General features: G+C 56.0%; 1 protein-coding gene across 1 annotated transcript in view; it reads left to right on the top strand.

Moving 5' to 3' along the window:
* Nucleotides 1-18,363, top strand: part of PCNX2 (pecanex 2) — a 205,288-nt gene that overhangs the window by 174,758 nt on the left and 12,167 nt on the right. Inside the window, exons 26-28 of the mRNA XM_045817984.1 lie at nt 4,116-4,369; nt 9,877-10,110; nt 11,275-11,387. Coding sequence (XP_045673940.1) covers nt 4,116-4,369; nt 9,877-10,110; nt 11,275-11,387 — 601 coding nt within the window. The remainder of the gene's footprint in view (nt 1-4,115; nt 4,370-9,876; nt 10,111-11,274; nt 11,388-18,363) is intronic.

The raw sequence follows: 18,363 nt of genomic DNA on the forward strand, positions 1-18,363 counted from the left end.
CCTGGACACAGCGCCAGCAGAAGTGCAGCCGGGAACACAGACTAAGCCGACAACGAGATGGGAGAAATGCTGGGCTGCACTAGCCTTGGTGTGGCATCCAGTCTCTGGACTTGGACTCTATTCTGGGGCCTGATGAAGGCAAGATTGGACTTTTCCCACGACGGGATGGGTGGAAATGAGACATTGGAAACCCAGTGCCCCCCCTTTGACGTTGTCCCCAGCACACAAGTGAGTCCTGCCGTGCCCGTCTCCCATCGGCGGGTCTCCTGGAACACTCTCCCCGAGACACCGCGCGAACCCCAGTCCCACCGGCAACATCTTAACATTATTCCAGCTTCCTCATGTTTTTCTTGTCCCCATTTTCACTTAACTTTTACCATTTGCTTTCCTACAGCATGCGCCTTTACAGAAGGACTTAATTCTTTTTAGGAATTAAGTGGGAATAAATGTGCCAGGCCGACCTGTCTCTGGTCGATAGGGCAGACGCCACTCCAGGGGTGGGGCCCAGTGCTTGCTCCTTGGGGAACAAGAAACAAGAGGAGGGAAAGGTCAGGAGGTCAGGAGAGAGCTGCCAGCCACCTGGGCAGTGATGGGTGCCCCTATTCCAGCCACACACAGGAAATAGATACGTATCCTATGTGGCAAGACATCTGAGATCTGGTAACTGTGTTTTCAGCTCAAACGCTAAATACATACCACTTTGCTTTAATTAGCCGTTCTGCTCTATCAGAACTGAAAGACTCCAAGATTCTCTCAAAATTTATTCTAAAGATATTTATTGCGTGCCCTCTATGCCCCACTGACTTAGACCATGAAAACACGGCAACCCACACGATGCCGTTTCGGGGAAAACGCCGGACAGAGCCAGCCCGCTCGTCCAGGTTCGTCTCCGGAAGTGGTGTGGAAGGTCACGGTTGGGGGGCACTGACCCTCAGTGTTCCCGGGGGGGGGGGGGCATGCACCCTCAGTCCTGTGAGCCTGTCCGAGCAGCATCTGGGCCTTGACTTGCATTCGAACAGCAAAATTAGTGCACATGCAGACATAAGGGGGTTTCGTTGTTGTTATGCTTCCCTACAATGTGCTCCGGACTCCGAGCCCTTTGTTCCCGAGAGAAGGTGTGCGGCCCTGCCTGGGCTGGTGACTCTGAAAAACCTTTGGTGGCTCCGATGTCTCCGTCAGGCCAGCCGTTTCCCCCGCCCTCTGTGCGTGCCCACGGGCCTCCCAGCGGGTGGTGGTGTCACAGGTGTGCACAGGTAACCAGGTTCTTAGTGATCGAGGACAAAGAATTGAACCGAACACACAAAGTTTATAGCATAAAGAAAGAGGGGAGGTTTATTAAGTGATAGGACACTCCACAGGACACGGGAGCGGGCCAGTTCTGAGCAGAGAAGGGGCACGTGGGCTGGGGGATTCTATTCTTATAGGGACAGAAGCCCCTTCGCTAGTCTTTGGCGGGCTTTTCCTGCACAGGTACAAGGAGTTGGATTTCAAAGCTACTGTGCATGTGCGGTTTCCCATGACTTTCTTGATTGGCTACTGGAGAAGGGAGTCTCACAGTGTTATTTCACTATAATGATATTATAATGAATCAGGGGTAGCGCGCAGGCCCATTCTATGATTCAGTTGTCCCAGAAAACAGGAACAACCCATCTTAGGGGGTCTTTGTCACGTATAGATGTTTTCTACCTCAGCCCTGTGGGGCCTCTGGAGCTTCCTTCCTGACTATCTCCTGCCTCAGTGGCAGCTCACTTCACGTACATGGCAGCCACCCGAACGCCGCATCATCTCGTGCACACATGGACACACGCACACTTTTCCCAGGGTGTCCAATGGAAGGGAAACCACGACAGCTGTGGCATGCAGCCCACGAGATCTGTGCCGCGGCTGGATGAGGAAGAGGAAGGGCCTGGAAGCACCTGGGACGGCCCAGCCAGGCCTGCCGGGTAACGCCGGGCCAGTGCTGCCAGGTGACCTGGGAGAAGACACTCCGTTGCGCTTCTCCCCATGCGGTTTATTTCTGAGAACTATCTTGGTCCTTCCACGGAAAGAGAATTTCCTCCTAAATTACATCATTGGCTTGCTGCAAACCGGCGGTGCTGTTGGTGCCACTCGGGGGTCCTGAGACGGGTCCCAGCCCTAGAGCCCAGTGCCTGCAGGCTCGGTCCCCGTGGGCAGGTCAGTGAGGATACGGCGGTCACTGGTCACCTAGGTGCGCAGAGCACGCAGTCCGAGTTCACTGTGTTGTGCGACCTGCTTGCTTTCCCCTCCCTGATCTGGACTCTTATTCTGTGGACCGTTATCCTAACGGTCCTGTGTGCATATTACTATTCAAAGGTTGTAGTTTCCCACTCCCGGTCTGGGAAGAACATCTCGCTCATGGGTGCCACAGGGGGCTTAGTTTAAACATTGCCTTCCCTCGTCTGCGTCTGAACGGAATGTGATACTCCCAGTCGCCTTTGCTATGCATTTTCTTAGTAGGGAGCCTGTCGCCTTGCATACAGTGATCTGCATAGGAATTCTTTCCTTTGATCTTTCAGTCATTCATTCAGTCATTCCACCAACTGCTTTGAAGTGCCAGGCACCATGAAGAATAGCAAGGGGTACCCTGAGAAAGGGACCCTGTGGAAGTGGGCGTAGAGGGAGGTTTCGTGTTTGAATGGTCTCCAAAGACACGTGGAGGGATTCAGAGACGTACTCTGAAGTTGGCCGTGACCGAATAACCAACAGTCCTTCCTGCCCCCAAACAGTTCCCACACTGGGAGAATAGAGCGATCAACTGTTCTCAGATGTCAGGCGACAGAGAGTACGAGGCTCTGCTCAGTGAGCAGAGGAAAACACACGCAGCGAGCTGCGTGTTGCCCCTTTTCTCCCGGGAGGCGTCTCTCGTCTGCAGTACAGGGAGGAGGAGCCCAAGCCGAGCGCTGGGGATGGAGAGGGGAGTGCTGGGTGCTCAGGTAGCTGGCCGTAGTGGGTCAAAGCACCCACCAGGCAGGACTGAATTTCTCAGAGCAGGAGCTGCAGAGATCAGTACAGGGGTCACCTGTCGTGACTGGAGGATTATTTTTTTAACATTTTATTTATTTTTAGAGAGGGAAGGGAGGGAGATAGAGAGAGAGGGAAACATCAATGTGCGGTTGCTGGGGGCTGTGGCCTGCAACCCAGGCATGTGCCCTGACTGGGAATCGAACCTGTGACACTTTGGTTCACAGCCTGTGCTCAATCCACTGAGCTATGCCAGCCAGGGCTGACTGAAGGATTATTAACCTGCTCTCATGCAGCCAAGGCCTGGGGAGCCGTGAGTGGAGAGGACGGAGGCCGGCCCATGCTGAGAGTGGAGATGCCTTGTCCATCATCCCAGGAGTTCAGCTGGGACCCCAGAAAGACCCAGCTTTGGCAAGAGGGATATCGTCACCCTAGAACAGGGCTGCCCCAGACACTCCCAGCCAAAGATTAAAAACAAGTTGCAACATGGGAGGGGAGTCGGGATATTGGGCAAAAAAAGTGGAAAGATTAAGAAATACAAACTGCCAGTTACAAAATAGCCACGGGGCGTAAGGCACAGCAAAGCGCAGATAGTCAGTAACATCGTAATAACCATGTCTGGCGTCCCGTGGGCACGAGACCCATCAGGGGAGTCACTTTGTGCGCTGTGTCCATGTCTAATCACTGCGCTGCACACCTGCCGAACGAATATGACATCGTAAGTCAGCTGTAGCAAATTAGAAAGACGGGTTGCAACAGGATCAAGCTGACAAGCTGACGGGCACAGACATTAACTGCTTAGCAGAACGTAACTCTCTCTAGAGGAGGACAGAAAGTCCAGACTGTCGACGCTAACGACAGTCTCCTGCATGTGATAGAAGTTTGCGGGTATGAAAAAAGGCAGGAAAACGGGGAGGAGAAGAGAATGGGAATGACGTGAGTGAATAAGAGGGTTCATGGTCACGGGACCGTGGCTCCCTTGCGGGTTCTGTCTGCACCGAGAATTGGACGAACCCCCTGGCCCCCAGCCTGTTCGGCACCTTCCTTCCCCGCAGTGCGGGGGGAGTCCCTGCTAAACCCCGGCCCCCCTCTGGCTTCTCGCTGTAACTCCCGCCGCACGTGTGCCCTGCCAGGGACCTACTGCCAGCAGAGAGAGGTGGAAGCCATCACGGAGGGCGACGAGGACGACCGGGGCTGCTGCTGCTGCCGGCCGGGCCACCTGCCCCACCTGCTGTCCTGCAACGCGGCCTTCAACCTCCGCTGGCTGACCTGGGAGATCACGCGCACGCAGTACATCCTGGAGGGCTACAGCATCATCGACAACAACGCGGCCACCATGCTGCAGGTGTACGACCTGCGGCGGCTGCTCATCCGCTACTACATCAAGGTACCCCCCGGGGCCCGGACACCGGTCTGCGTCCTCATGGCGGGCGGGCTCGGGGGTCCCATAAAGGCAGGCAGAGAGCTAAATCTTGCAGTTCAGCATCTGCACCCGAGGCTCAGCTGGGTTGGGGCACCCCTGGTTCTGGGAAACCCTCGAGGGCTGCGGGTTAGCCTGCGGCCCGCCCCGGAGCCGTGTTCCAACGGGCAGTTCGTTTTCTTGCTGAGGTCTCTTCCCTGGGTCCCAGCACAACACGGTTTATGCTGCCCACAAGCGCAATTGCAACATCCCGAAAGTATGACCTAGTGCTTGGGTGTCGTGTCAATGTAGATGCTCTGTGAATTCCTGCTTTAGAATTACCAGCATTACTTCTTAAGCTAAACTGAACTTAAAAATGTAGCTACAATAGCATTTTCTCTTCACTCAGGTAAATACTGGTCATAGGTTTTTCTACTTGCTCGGTGCCCTGAGCCGCCCAGTGTATATTGCACTCGGAACACTCCCTGGTGTGGAGTGAGCGTCCTGGAGAAAATGTGGCGCCTGAGCGAGGACACAGAGTGACAGCCAGGCAGAGCTGTTGGCGGAGAGGAAGGGCCCAGCAAGGTCCTCACGGCTCAGAAAGTCCCTGTGGCGGCTCCTGTGCTGCAGGGGCACTCTGGGGGGCGGGGGGGTGCAGTTTGGGACGGTCCTCAGAGGCTCCACATTTTAAAGCCACCGAAAATGAGGACGTGCATTCACCTGAGACCCCAAACCCCCTTTGAGCCAAGGCTGGGACGGGTGGTCCAGCAGCCATGAGAACATACAAAACAAAGCCCAGCACGGGTGCCTGCCTGTCCGGGAGCTTGCCGGTGAAAAGGAGGACGCGGTGAAATTTGGGGGAGCAACCATGGGGGGGCGCCAGCATGTGTTTCAGTCACTGCCGGCGGACGTTGGCAGGAAATAATAGAAGGAAGGCTGTGAAGTCAGTGGGTTGAGTAACTCTCACCACACTCGGCCGGGAGGGCCGAGGAATGCTGGTGGAACCGTTTTCCGTGGTGGCCTGTTGAAGACACGTTGGGTGGTTCATTCTCAGCGGCTGTGTGCGTGCTGGAGGGATGCAAAACTCGGCACCCGGACCTCCCGGGAAACAATGGCTGTGTGGCCCAGCCTTACAGAAAGTGAGGGAGATGGGAGATGTTTGGGAAGCTGGTCAGGGGGCTGTGGCTTCCTGCCTCCCGGCTCCACGGCGTGTCCCCTCGGACGTCCTAAGAGAGGTTGCAGGAAGTTTTGCATCCACAGCCAACTCTGGCCACCTTGGTGCGTCGCTGGTGTTAGTCTTGGCGGTGGGTCCTGAAGACCCGCGGCACCCACACGTGACACATGTCTCCCTGTCACACTTAAACGAGGACGGCTCTGCTCCACCACTTTTAGTGTGCCTTCTTCTCAAATGGACGGAGGAAAGGACCCAGAAAGGAAGACCAGGAAAGAGCCTGCACCGGCAGTTCCTCGGGGACTCCCCGCAGTGGCCGCAGTGTGCTCCACTGTCCCCCCGTGGCCGGAAGGTTGTCACGTGCCAGTAGTGAGGGCATCAGGGACGCATGTCCCGGGCAGCCAGGAACCCAGACACAAACCGTATGTTTGTGGAGAAGGAGAAGACAGATGTTAAATGACAACCAGCTGTCTCTGGCACCACCTGCAAAAAGAAGAGGAAGTGTCCCTTAAGTATCCACTGTAGCTCCTAAGTAGCCACAAGCTGGGGCCGTTGCAGGAGGGCTGGGTCAAGGGCCGACAGGTGAAGGGCACTGACCATCCCGTGAAGTAAGTGGACAAGAGTTTACTCCAGAGGAGACAGCCGGGGCTGGCAGATGGGGTCTGGACCGGCCAGACAGGCGAGCCCTGGCACCAACCATCCTGTAGCCTCGAGAGCAGGGCCGGCCCCTTCGTCTGCCCTCCGGAGCCCTGCACGGGCTCGCCCTGTTCCCCACCCCTCCCCCTCTGGCACCCTGTGCACTTCCCCGAGAAAGGGGGTGATGCTGGCCCGTGAGTGTCAGGGGGGGCGAGTGTCAGGCGGGGTGAGTGTCAGGTGGGGCGGGAGAGGCACGCAGGGCGGTGTCTCAGCACCCAGCAGGGCACTGCTCAGGAGCTGGGGAGGGTGGCGGGGGTGGGGGGAGTAGGGGGTGGCAGACCTGTGGCAGCAGACTCCCCTATTAGTCAGGTAATTGCAGATGTCCCTGTCCTGCCCGAAACTCGGGCCTGGGGCAAAACCCAAGCACCTGTGGTTTTTAATGTTTCCTAAGTGATTCGATGCACAGCTAGGCCTGGAACCCCTGCGGACAGATGTTCTGAACTCCAGACCGGCACCCAGGAGGGGCAGAGACTCAGGGGCAGACGGGGCCGCACGGTGGAACTCACGTCGCGTGGGCACCGATAGGCCCGTTCATTGGAAGCCTCGTCCGAAGTCAGCGCTGGGCGCTCTCCTTCCCTTCGGCGAGGGGCTGCGCAGAGCCCGCCCACGCACCCTAGTGGAGCTCCTCCAAGGCGGCTGCAGAGGCATCAGGTGGCTGTTAGAACGGAAGAAACAGCATTTTAGGGTGCAAAGTAACGAGTCTTTTCTCCTTTGGTCTTCATTTCTGGGTGAATAAAATTGCCTTCGCAGCTCTAAGTTTCATGAGGTCAGTTTTATTCCTTTCACTATTTTATTGGACAGGCAAGTCCAAAAAGGAAAAGAAAAAGAGAAGCTTAGAATAATTCCTTTGCACAAAAGGATTTTTTTTAAACCTCTTAGTAAACGGAATTGGTTCCCTGGCCCTCCACCGGTGTATTTGAAATAATTCCCTTCCCGGACTCGAGGCTCCCCAGGGTGCCTCCCCCCAACACCCCCCTCCTTCGTCCGTGTTGAAAACCCCTCCTCAGGCCAGGCCCCGCTCTCTGCAAGGCCCGGATTTCCCGCTGCCTTCATTTCTGCCGACTCTTGTAGAAAGGAGATGGGCTTATCTCTGGCCCGGCAGGTGAGCCAGGCGCGTGGGACAGGTGGGTCCGCCTGCCAGGCCCCTTCCTTGCCCGATAGGACACGCGGATCTACAGTTACCATGAGAAACCAGGACTCCTGCCGGAGCAGGCAGACAGGGAATTAATTCGAAGGGGTTCAGTCTCCAACTCGGATCGGGGTCTGCGCTGTTGGTTTCCTCTGTCCCTATGTATCTGGTTTACTTGGTGTCGTATCTGTGTCTCCGGTGAGCGGGACAGACGCCGCGTCCCCTCGCACGGGAAGGCGGAGCACAGAGCGGGGGTCGCTGCTCCGGAGTCCACGCTGAGGGGTTGGTTCTGCCCAAATCGGAGGAAGGGGTTGTACCCTCTGGCATCCACAGTCCTCGTTAGCTATTCTGACTCCAGCGGTGGAGAGGTTATTTTAATTCTTCCTTAGAAACAAATAGCAAGGTAAACGTTCCGCTTCTGATTGGTTTATCATTGCTATCCTCCGGGGCATGGGATTGGGACCTGCCGGGGCGAACCGGACCAGCAGGTGTGCTCGAGCCAGATGTTCGGCCCGCCCGCATGTCCCTCTCCCCGTTGTACGTGTCAGCTGAGGAGGAGCAGTGGCTCTGGCCAGGGTCACACAGCCTGTTGGCTTGTAACTTTGGGCCAGCCACCTACACTGCCACCCTCCCCGAAGCTGTAAGTTACCAGCCACTCACACTGTCTGTCACCCTCCCTGAAGCCGTAAGTTAGCAGCCACTCACACTGTCTGCCACCCTCCCCGAAGCCATAAGTTAGCAAAGGTGGGAAGACGGCAAAGAGCCCTCGACGTTCAGAATTCACATTTTCTGAACGTTAGATGTGCACTCCGGGACCACCAGAGGCTAAGGGGTCTCCTGTCCCCTCGGCCCCTGCTCTAGACCCCGGTGTGGCTGCCGCAGCAGCTGCCTCAGGCTTACCGGGGCCAGACACGTGGTGCTGTGGTTATTTCTTGTGCACGTACCCGCGTCAGACCAGGTGCTGAGTGCTTCACGCACACTGTCTCCTTTAAAACCTCGAAACAGCGGTGGGAAGGGCCTCATCAGTGCTTCTGCCGCTCGTGCCCTGTCTTTACTTCCCTTGGCCCCGCCTACCCTCTGCATCCTTCCCTCCCTGACTCCTGACACTGAAGGGGTTTCACAAAGCCGGCACTGTTGTCCTGGGTGCTGTGCTGCTGGAGAACCTGTGACCTACCTCATTCTGCTTGCTGTCTGTGGACTTCAGTGCCCCCACCCCCACCCCGGGTTGGGGCCAGCAGGACTGTGGAACCAGCCCTGAGAGGTGAAGGGCCACCCCAGGTCCTAACGGCAGAGGCTGACCTGGGGCTTTGCCCATTGTTCGGCCCACAGCCAGAGGCCGCCTGTCCGTCTGTCTGTTCACCTGCTCATGCTCCCAACGTAACCTGAAGCCAGACACCACAGCCACCCCGGCCAGACTCCAGACTCCACATCCCAGTTGAGGGGTGGGGTGGGGGAGCTACCATCGAGAACACTGCACCGGTGCCTCTGCCCCCCCCCAATCTCCTGGGGAGGCACCTCACCCTGCTACCTGCATGACTTCCCCAGAGAAGGCCACCAGTGTGGGGGGGTTTGACCCCACGGGAACGAGCCTCACTGTGTCTGTGCACCAGACGCCACCCCTGCCCCTCCCTGTGGCTCCTGATGTCCAGATGAGAAGCGAAAGGTCCCTGGGTTCGCCCAGCCTCCGGGGCGCCCAGGAGCGACACTCCCGTCTCCCTGAGAAATGAAGCCACAGTGCGGGGGGGAGGGGCTGCGCCTCAGCACAGCGACTCCGATCTGGTGCCGATGTGCCCGTGAGACTCGGGTTTTCCTTTTCTCGGTCGAATTTTCACTCCTGCAGGCCAGGTGCCAGCTTTTTGGAAAGATGAATTCATTCAAAAACGACAACATAGCCCTCAATAAAGCTGTGGCCCAGAACAGCCAAGCCCGGGGGTGGCCTCCTCCCCCGCTGGGCCTCCCAGCGGAGTGGCCGATGCGGAGGACCGTGGGCGATCTTCGGGTGCGCCACAGATGCCCGCTGCCGGGGCGCCCAGGATTGGGGGTGCACAGCTGTCACATCTGCATCAAGGCTCCCTCCCATGGGAACCCTGCAGCTTCAGCTCACTAACCACTCTGGCCGGGGGTCCTGGGCGAGGGTCTGCCCCGTCTCCCAGCGGGATCAGCCCAGCCTGGCATCCAAAGTGCCTGCAGTCACCGAGGGTTTGTCGGGTGCGTCTCTCAGCCCGGAGAGGGCTGGCTGTCGTCCTTTTTCCCCACGGAGAGTCTGCTCTGGTGCATTCTGTTAGCAGCCTGCTCTTCACGCTTCCCTCCCCGCTACGGTGCCCCTTAGGAATGGGCTCTGCCCACTGCATCTAGCAGGAAATACACAGGACACAGTGTGTGCGAGCGCACAGCTCCTACTTCTCTGACAGCAACTGACTTCAGGAGATACAATAAATAACAAGTCTTTCTGGCTTTAGCGCGGCCGCGAGGGCTCCAAACCCTGCTTTCTCCCTGCAGAGTATAATATACTACATGGTGACGTCCCCCAAGCTCCTCTCCTGGATCAAGAACGAGTCGCTCCTGAAGTCCCTGCAGCCTTTTGCCAAGTGGCACTACATCGAGCGCGACCTGGCGACGTTCAACATGAACACCGACGACGACTACGTGCCGTGTCTCCAGGGCGTCACGCGTGCCAGCTACTGCAACGTCTACCTCGAGTGGATCCAGTACTGCGCGCAGAAAAGGCAGGAGGTAAGCGCGGGGCCGCGGGCTGGGGCCACCCGCCGGTGGGCCGCAGGTTTAAAAAACAAGATAAATTGTACAGCTGATCTCCTTCCTGTACTCTGCAGTAGACTGTAAGGAAACAAAAGGGAGAGAAAACGTCGGTATTCGGGTAAAAGTTTATTTAACAACTGACAGTGTTCACGAGGGAGCCTGGAGGTTGTATTTCCCTGTGTTCTGTGCTCGGGGTCAGCGGAGGTGTAAGCCCCTGTCATAGCTTTAAAGCTCTGCAAACTTGTTTGCTTGAAGCCGCTTTTTGAGATTTCTGCACAGAGGACATCTGTGTGAGACCCAGGGGGTCGACTGCACAAACCGAATCGTGAATGCGAAATTGTATGAACAGTCCGACGGCCCACGCGACCCTGCGTTGTTTCTGGTGCATCCTCGCTCCTGTGCTGAGGCCACTTCCGGAGACGAGCACAGCCTCCCAGGCAGCAAACTGGGGACAGTGACAGCTGTACAAAGAGGCTCGGGAGGGCGGGCGAGGAGGAGCGGACAGGGGAGGGATGCCAGTGGAGGAAGGCGGCTGGCTTTCCTTCTCGGGGCGGAAAGCTGCATCCATATGTGGGCGGGGGCGGTAGATCCAGGTTGAAATCGACCTCGGCAGCTGCTGTGAAGCCTGCCCTACGCCTGCAGAGGGCAAATCCAACGACAACCCAGCCCGGTCCTTGACCTTGTCGTGAGTGATTACAGGCAGGTGGTGGGAAGAGCAGGTGGCGGTGCCTGCATCCTCCAGACGCGGCAAGGAGAACGCATGCTGGTACTGTCTCCAAGTGTGGTCTTGTCGGGTAATGGACAGCGTGACCAGGTGGACGCTGGCCAGTGTGAAGGTGGGCGTTCTGTTGACTCTAATCTCTGACCATCTTCTTGACCTTTAGTGCCATACGCAAAACCCTGGCAATCGGGTCAGTACGCTACACGGTTGCCCTACGGTAGCCTCCTCACTTAAGTTTCCTTGGCGTGTCCAGCCAGGAGGGAAACTGCACTGCAGGAGGCAGAGAGTTGCAGACCCCGGTCTCTCCAGCGAGGACTGGCCTCGCTGACCTGAACTGCCTCCTGGGACTCCCCAGTCATGATTCCGTGTGGTGCCCGTGGGCACCGGTGTGACTGTTTGATGAACGTCTGCTCTTGCAGCCTCCAAAGGCCCTGGACAGCGACGAGGACTCCGCCCTGGTGACCCTGTCCTTCGCCCTGTGCATCCTTGGGAGGAGGGCGCTGGGGACCGCCGCGCACAACACGGCGCTCAGGTACCTGGGGGGACGGCCGGGACGGGCGTCGATGTTCTGTCTGTTTGACAGGTTTGTTTTCAAGCATTTCCTTTACCCCGTGGACTCCTCATACTTCTTCCAGACAGTCCCTTCCACAGTAAATCCCGCGGGCTCTGCGGCAGGCTTTTTGCCACTGTGACTCCTGTGCGTGTTTGGGAGGGAAATGGCATTAATGTGGAACAGCCAAAATCCCGGGATTCTGGGACGTTGTGTGTGACGAGGGACCCTGCAGATTTGCTGGGAAGATTAAGTGAAACCATGCATACGAATGCCTAGTGAAATTCTTGCTCCATAAATGTTACTCCCCCCCACCCCGTTTTCCACATCACTGCTCTAGTCCACCCCACTCTGCGTGTCTCTGGGGGGCTCTGACTCACGGGGAGCCCCTTCTGCTGGTTCAGACTCTCTTTCTCCTGGATCTTCTCCTTCTGTCTGGAAACAGCCAGTCTCTCCTCTTAAAGAACAAACCCGAAACGAAGCTCTCTCCTGACCCTTCTGTCCTCCCCTCTGCTCCTGGCACTCGGTCTTACCTCTGACTCACAAAGAGCTCTTGACCTTTGGTTCACAGAGGACGCAGCTCACAGCCCAGAGCCTCACTGCGGTGCCTCTGGCTCCTGGCCCCTGAGCCAGGCGGCTCTCACCAATGCCATCAGTCACCTTCTCATCCCCCAAATCGGTGGCTGTTTCACAGGCATCTCCTTTGTACCTACCACTAGGGACCAGATGTTCTGAGCTCCGCTGTCCATTAGAAGCTCCTTGAGCCCTGACCGAGTGGCTTAGCTGGCTGAAGCGTCATCCCGCACACCCAAGACTGCGGGTGTGATCCCGGATTGGGCGCATGCGGGAAGCAGCCAATCCGTGTGTCTCTGCCACATTGATATTTTTCTCTCTCCCCCGCCCCTCTCTGGCCCCACTTCCTTCCTTTCTCTCTAAAATCCATAAAAACATTCTTTGGTGAGGATTAAAAAAAAAAAAAGAGCCCTGGCTGATGTGGCTAAGGTGATTGGGTATCATCCTACGAAGTGAAGAAAGGTCTCTGGTTCGATTCCCCGTCAGGGTACATGCCTGGGCTGTGTGTTCGGTGCCCGGTCTTGGGGTGCACACGAGAGGCAACTGACGGATGTCTCTCTCTCTCACAACAACGCATCTCTCCCTCTCTCTCTTCCTCCTTCCCTTCTCTCTAAAAATAAATGCATAAAGCCTTTTTTTAAAAAAGCTCCTTGATTAGTTTTGTTAATATTTGAAAGGCTTCCAAGTCTCCTGAGGCCCAGACCCTCGCACAGTCCAGACCAATTTTACCAGAACGTCCGTGGGGGGACAGTGCACCAGGATTTACACAGCTCTCCGGGCGACTCCGTGTGCAGTCCGGGCTGAGAATTGCGCAGAACAAGGGGCCTGAAAACAAAGGGTTCTCCTTAGCCACCCTCCCCAGTTTCTCCCGTACTCGGACTTTCTCCAGCACTGCTGTGTTGCACTTTTGCTCCCCTTTTCATATTGGACATGAGTGAGTTTGTTATTAGGTTGGATTCGAAGCTTCTCAAAGGCGAAATCCACGTGCGTATTGATCTAACAACCCCACGGCCACCGGCGGTCAGGTGAACAAGTCCAGGGATGTTGTCAACCGTTTCTGAATGCCCGTCCTTCAGGGGGCGACCGTGAGTCAGGGCAGGTGGCCCTCTGGGAAGCCTTCATGAGCTGTGGGTTGGGAACAGGTAAGGTTGCAGTGGTGTGGCTGACACTTCTCATCATTTCTCGAGGCAGGAGCCTTGAGTCACTGAGAGGGAAAGTGAGGACCGAATGTGTGACATTGCTTACTCTTCCCACACCCACGTCCCAGAACTTGATGAGTTTCTTCATAGGTGAGAAGCGCTAGCCCCTAAGTAGTGAGCGAATGCCTGTTGTAGGAACTACTCTGCCAGGAGCTGACGGCTCCCAGCCCCTCTCTGCCCCCCCGACCTGGCTCACCCTCAGGCGAGGCCCAGGGGAGCTTCCTTGTGGCCACCTGGGACTAAACGTGATGACCGTCCCAACGTCCGGCAGGAGGCTCGCTGGTGGGTGTTGTGAACCAGGAAGGCGTGGCTCCTTGTTAACCCTGCAGGTGGACAGCACTGTTTGAGGAGGGCTTCAGGGGGAGGGAGGTGAACTAAAAAAAAAAAAACAACCCACAAAACGTGCCTTTGGATATGCATCGTATCCGGGCAGGGGAGCTTTATTTGCATCAATTTGAGGTTTTTATAAATGTCAGATTTTCTGCACCAATCACAAATAAAACGCTTCGCAGAATTCACTCTTTCAGCTCCCACCTAGGATATCTTCCAAGGCGCTCCAGCCTCGATCCAGGTGTTTCTCGCTTGGTCGGCTGTGTTTATTTTTTCCCTGATTAAGCACCGCGCTCGCCAGCTGCTTTTTTAAACCTTGTTTTGATGGGATTTCCTTTATTTCAAACGGTTCCTAATACTCCTCGACAGCTCTGCTCGTTCCAAACGCAGCGATGAGATAAATCTGGGAATAATCCTCGGGGTGTTCTGGGGGGGGCTCGGACTACCCGGGGCCGGGTCACGTTCCCGAGAGGCCCGCACCGGGGCACACACCGCGCGGCACATTTTCATTTCAGCCATTGACTGGCGAAAGATGACTGATTTTACGCGCTGCCCCAGGCCGTGCTTAGGAGAAGTCCAGGAAGTTCCCACTTTTTGGGATATGTCGTGGGGGGCAGGGGCGAGGGGTTCACAGTGTGAGGGGGCGTCTGGAGCCTGCAGGGGACCAGGGCGCCCCTCCGCTTCAAACCCACAGCTGTGCTCTGCGTTTCATAGGTCAGCCAGTGGGTTCGCTTCGGGGGAGAAAATAGCTCCGGAGCTCAGGACAATGTTTAACGTAACTTTGACAGACAGAGTTACAGTGCTGTCCAAAGAAACTGTCCCAGTGTGGAGTGTCTCCGACAGCGCTGGGCCACCCCCTCACTAACTCGGGACATTCCGTCTTTCTGACTTGTCTAATCTCCCGGGTAAAAACCAGCATCTCTGCCTTCTTTCAGTTTGTATTCCCACCACCAGCAGTGTGGGCAAGGATCTTTTCCCATGTTGACTGGTCACTTCTAGTTTATTCTGTGAGTTGCCTGCCCGCTTACCTGCTTGACCCGCTATTGTGAGGCACTTACCGATTTTTAGGAGCTATTCTCATATTAAGATATTAATATGCGCCCTGGCTGGCATAGCTCAGTGGATTGAGTGTGGGCTGAGAACCAAAGTGTCTCAGGTTTGATTCCCAGTCAGGGTACATGCCTGGGTTGCAGGCCATGACCCCCAGCAACCTCACATTGATGTTTCTCTATCTACCTCCCTTCCTTCCCTCTCTAAAAATAAATAAATAAAATCTTTAAAAAAGATATTAATACGTACCCAAATACGTCTCTGGTATTCACTTATGACAGCTTTAGAAAATTCTTACTTTACTGTTTCTTGATTTTGTGTCTTTCTGCAAACCCTCTTTGTAGCTCCAGGGCATAAAAATCCTAGCTTCTCTGTCTCTCTGCCACTTCAATAGCTTCATTTCTCTCCATCTTGGGACTGGGTGTTCCTCCACTTCTTAGCTAACTGGCTGCCTTGTGGGTGCAGGGATTCCGGCAGAGGACGGGAGACGCCTGGGTCAGACACGAAGGATTTGACTGCTCATGGCACAGCAGCAGCAAACTTGTGGGGGCTCCTCCAGCCCCCAAGCCTGGGGCGTGGGCCAGGGGGACACAGAGCACAGAGCACTCACTTCCAGTAAATGAGCCTTGTGGCCGAGAGTGACGTCGCTTCATGCCCCAAGGATGCTCCCTGCAGACACAGTCTCAGGAACCGCAGGGCCTTGCGTTCTAGGCACACTCAGCAGGATGTGCGCTTGAGGCGGGAGGGGCGGGAGGGGTGGGGGGACCCTGGATCCCAGCACACCCACACAGAGTGTGTGTTCCTGCAAGGCGGGAGCCAGGGACCCAGCGTTTGCCGGAAGGATAGCTGATCGTCCAACATCGTTGTCTCAATCACTCATTGTTAGTTACTGAAAATCACCACTAACTTGAAATACCGCTTTGACCACGTGTTACATTCCCGTAGGTAACGACGCGCTTCAGATTTACCCTTCTCTTAAAGTGACCGGTTCCTCTGTTCTTCAAACAGAACTAGACCGTCTGGTTTGCTAGAGTCTTCCGCTGTTTTGACCTCTGTTAGACCCGTCTGTTCACCTTTGCTTTTTTCTTACCTTTAAAGTAGTTCTTACCTTTATAGTAGTTCTGTCAGGGCGCTGTTCCTGCTCATTCCCTCCGCAGGAAAAATTCAGGATCACAGTCTATAAAAACCTCTGTTGGAATTTTGATTGAGATTGTATTGAATCTACAGATTAATTTGAGAAAACCTGAACATCATCTAATAATATGGGGTCTCTTTGTAATCGTTCCGCTTTTTAAAATGTCTTTTGTGATTATGAATAGATCTTTCTTCCTGTCTCCTTTTTCCATGTTTTTATATTGATCTCTTTCTGGGCACCTCTGCTGGATCTTTGTCACAAACATGAATGTTTCAATGAATTCTCTTTCATTTTTCTGGTGGCAAGATCCATTTGCAAATAATGACAGTTTCGGCTGAGCTGCGAGGCCCAGGCGCACAGGGTGGCGGATTCCACGCAGGGTGGGGGGCGAGGTGGGGCAGGGAATAAGGCCTCTCTGACATGCTGCTGCCCCCGAGGGCGGGCTCCCTGAGTGTGGAGTGCCGGCGTGGGTAGCAAGCACAGACTCTGGAAGTATCTCCGTCACTAATCAATCAGCAGGCTCGGGAAGGCCGGCCTGCACAGCACACTTAATTGTCTGCACATGTTCCGCAAGCTCCCCTTCATGGCAGCGCGTGGCAGTGAAGGTCCTTCCTGGCCGATCTGTAAACACAGGGCGTGTGGACCTGCTCGGAAATTAACTGAAATGAACAAGTCGGTCATTGTTCCGGGGGGCCCATTGTTCGTCCTACAAAAACTATCCCAGCGTTAAAGTTGTTTTCCCTCTGAGCCCTTACATCAGTTAAGTCTAGGTCTGTTGTCCATCCTTAAAACTGTATCCTTAAAATCGGTGATTCTTTTTTTTTTTTTTTTCTGAAAAAGCAGAGTTTCTCAACAGTGCACTGTTAGCATTTGGGGTTCTTTGTTGGGGGGCCGTCCTGTGCACGGTAGCAGTGCCCACCCCTGCCTGGCTTCTCCCCTTTAGATGCCAATAGCAACCCCCGCAAGCTGTGAGACATCCAAAACTGTCTCCCGATATTGGCAAATGCCCCCTAGAGGGCAAATCTGCCACTAGCTGAGAGCCAGAGAGAGCAGCTGCAGGTGGTAACTGGGGTGAGCTGCTCCGTGATTTTGAACAAGAGTTGGGCATAGCGGGGCGTACACCACCTCTGGCTGGAAGAGAGCAGAGGATTCCCCTGTGGATCAAGAAAGCAAAGACGCAGGGTGTGGAAAACAGCCTTTGCTTCAACTGGCCACACTCGAATCACCACGGCCTCGCCAGGCATGATGGAGAAGCTGAAAGGGGCACGAGCCTGGGGCAGCCGGAGCTGGGGCATCACCAATGGTGGCTCTGCAGGCACCGCCAGGGCCTCAAGCCAGAACAGGACTCCTTCCAGGAAGGCTGTGAACTCTGTGCTTAGGTACCGAGGGCCAGCCTCTCACGTGTACCATTGCCTGAGGCTCTGCTACCCTGTAACAGGGAGCTGGGTCAGGAGCCAGAAAGGACACCGAAGGGAGCTGATCCAGTCAGAGGGTCACTGAGCCCCTGCCTAATGGTCGCTGTCAGCTGGGGTGCAGCGTCAGTCTGAGGCAGAGGCTGGGAGGGTCTGTCCAGCACACGCATGCACGCTCACACATGTGCATGCACACGTGCAGATGCACGCTCAGCTGAAAAGGCACCGTCATCACCCAGGCCCTCACTGCAGTGGAACTGAGCCCTGCAGACGAGGGCAGAGTGCTGGCCCGGAGGCAGCGCGGCGGGTCCCTCTGCCGGGTTCGGGTGGAGGGTGGCGCCGTGGATTGGCTCCTGGGCAGACTGAGCAGCTCAGGGTCACGTACCAGTTAAAAAGAAACCGGCTACTCATCCTCATGGAAGGAGTAGTATTTTTAGAGCTATTCATATTTATTAAATTTTTAGTGTGTTTGTGGTGCCACGAAAACCCAAGCTTTCGTTCCCTATGTGTGGATTTGCTTCTCTGACACGCGATTCCATACCTGTCAGCGTTCCGCAGAGCCCTGCCCCGCCCTGTCCCCTGCATGACCCCATGCAAGTGGGCACAGGTGTCCCTGCTCTGCCGATTTCCCCGCTCACAAACTCCATGATGGGACAGGGTGAGGGGGCCTGCTCGGGTGGGGGAGGGGCAATTAAAGGGTGCAGCCTTCAGTGCCACGGGGTGTGGTTTTTCCTGCAAGGGTAACAGCCCGTAGAGCAGCTACTGCGGGGCCCTGGGTGGGAGGGCAGCGCTTTCGCAGGCTCCCGGGGACTGACTGGCTGCTGCCCCTCCGACAGGCCCTGTGTGGCCGCCCTGCCCTACACAGGCCCCCGACCCCACAGCGGGCCGGGCCGGGAGCCCCTGCTCTTCCTGGTGTCTGCGGAGGTCGCTGGGTGTCTGAGCACGTCCTTGGCCACCGTCTCCGCCCCTACACGTGTTTCCTCTTATGCATGTGTGCAAGCAACGCGGCATTTCCAATTCTTTCCAGAAAAAGCCCCGTCCCTGCTTCACAATCCAGCCCCGCCCCCTTGCAGTACTCTGCTTCCCTCTGAGGACAGGAGTAGTTTCAGGTGCTTCAGGTAGGAGCACAGAGAGCCCTGGCCGTGATCTGCTCCCACCGGGCTCTGCTTCCTCTAACCTCACCCGAGGTCGCTCCTCTGGCACCTCGCAGGCTGTCCCTGAAGCTCAGAGCCCGGGAAGCCACCGTTCTGTGCGGGAGA

Source organism: Phyllostomus hastatus, unplaced genomic scaffold (assembly GCF_019186645.2).
Source record: "Phyllostomus hastatus isolate PE091 unplaced genomic scaffold, TTU_PhHast_1.1 phas_contig_148, whole genome shotgun sequence".
Classification (NCBI taxonomy): Eukaryota; Metazoa; Chordata; class Mammalia; order Chiroptera; family Phyllostomidae; genus Phyllostomus; species Phyllostomus hastatus.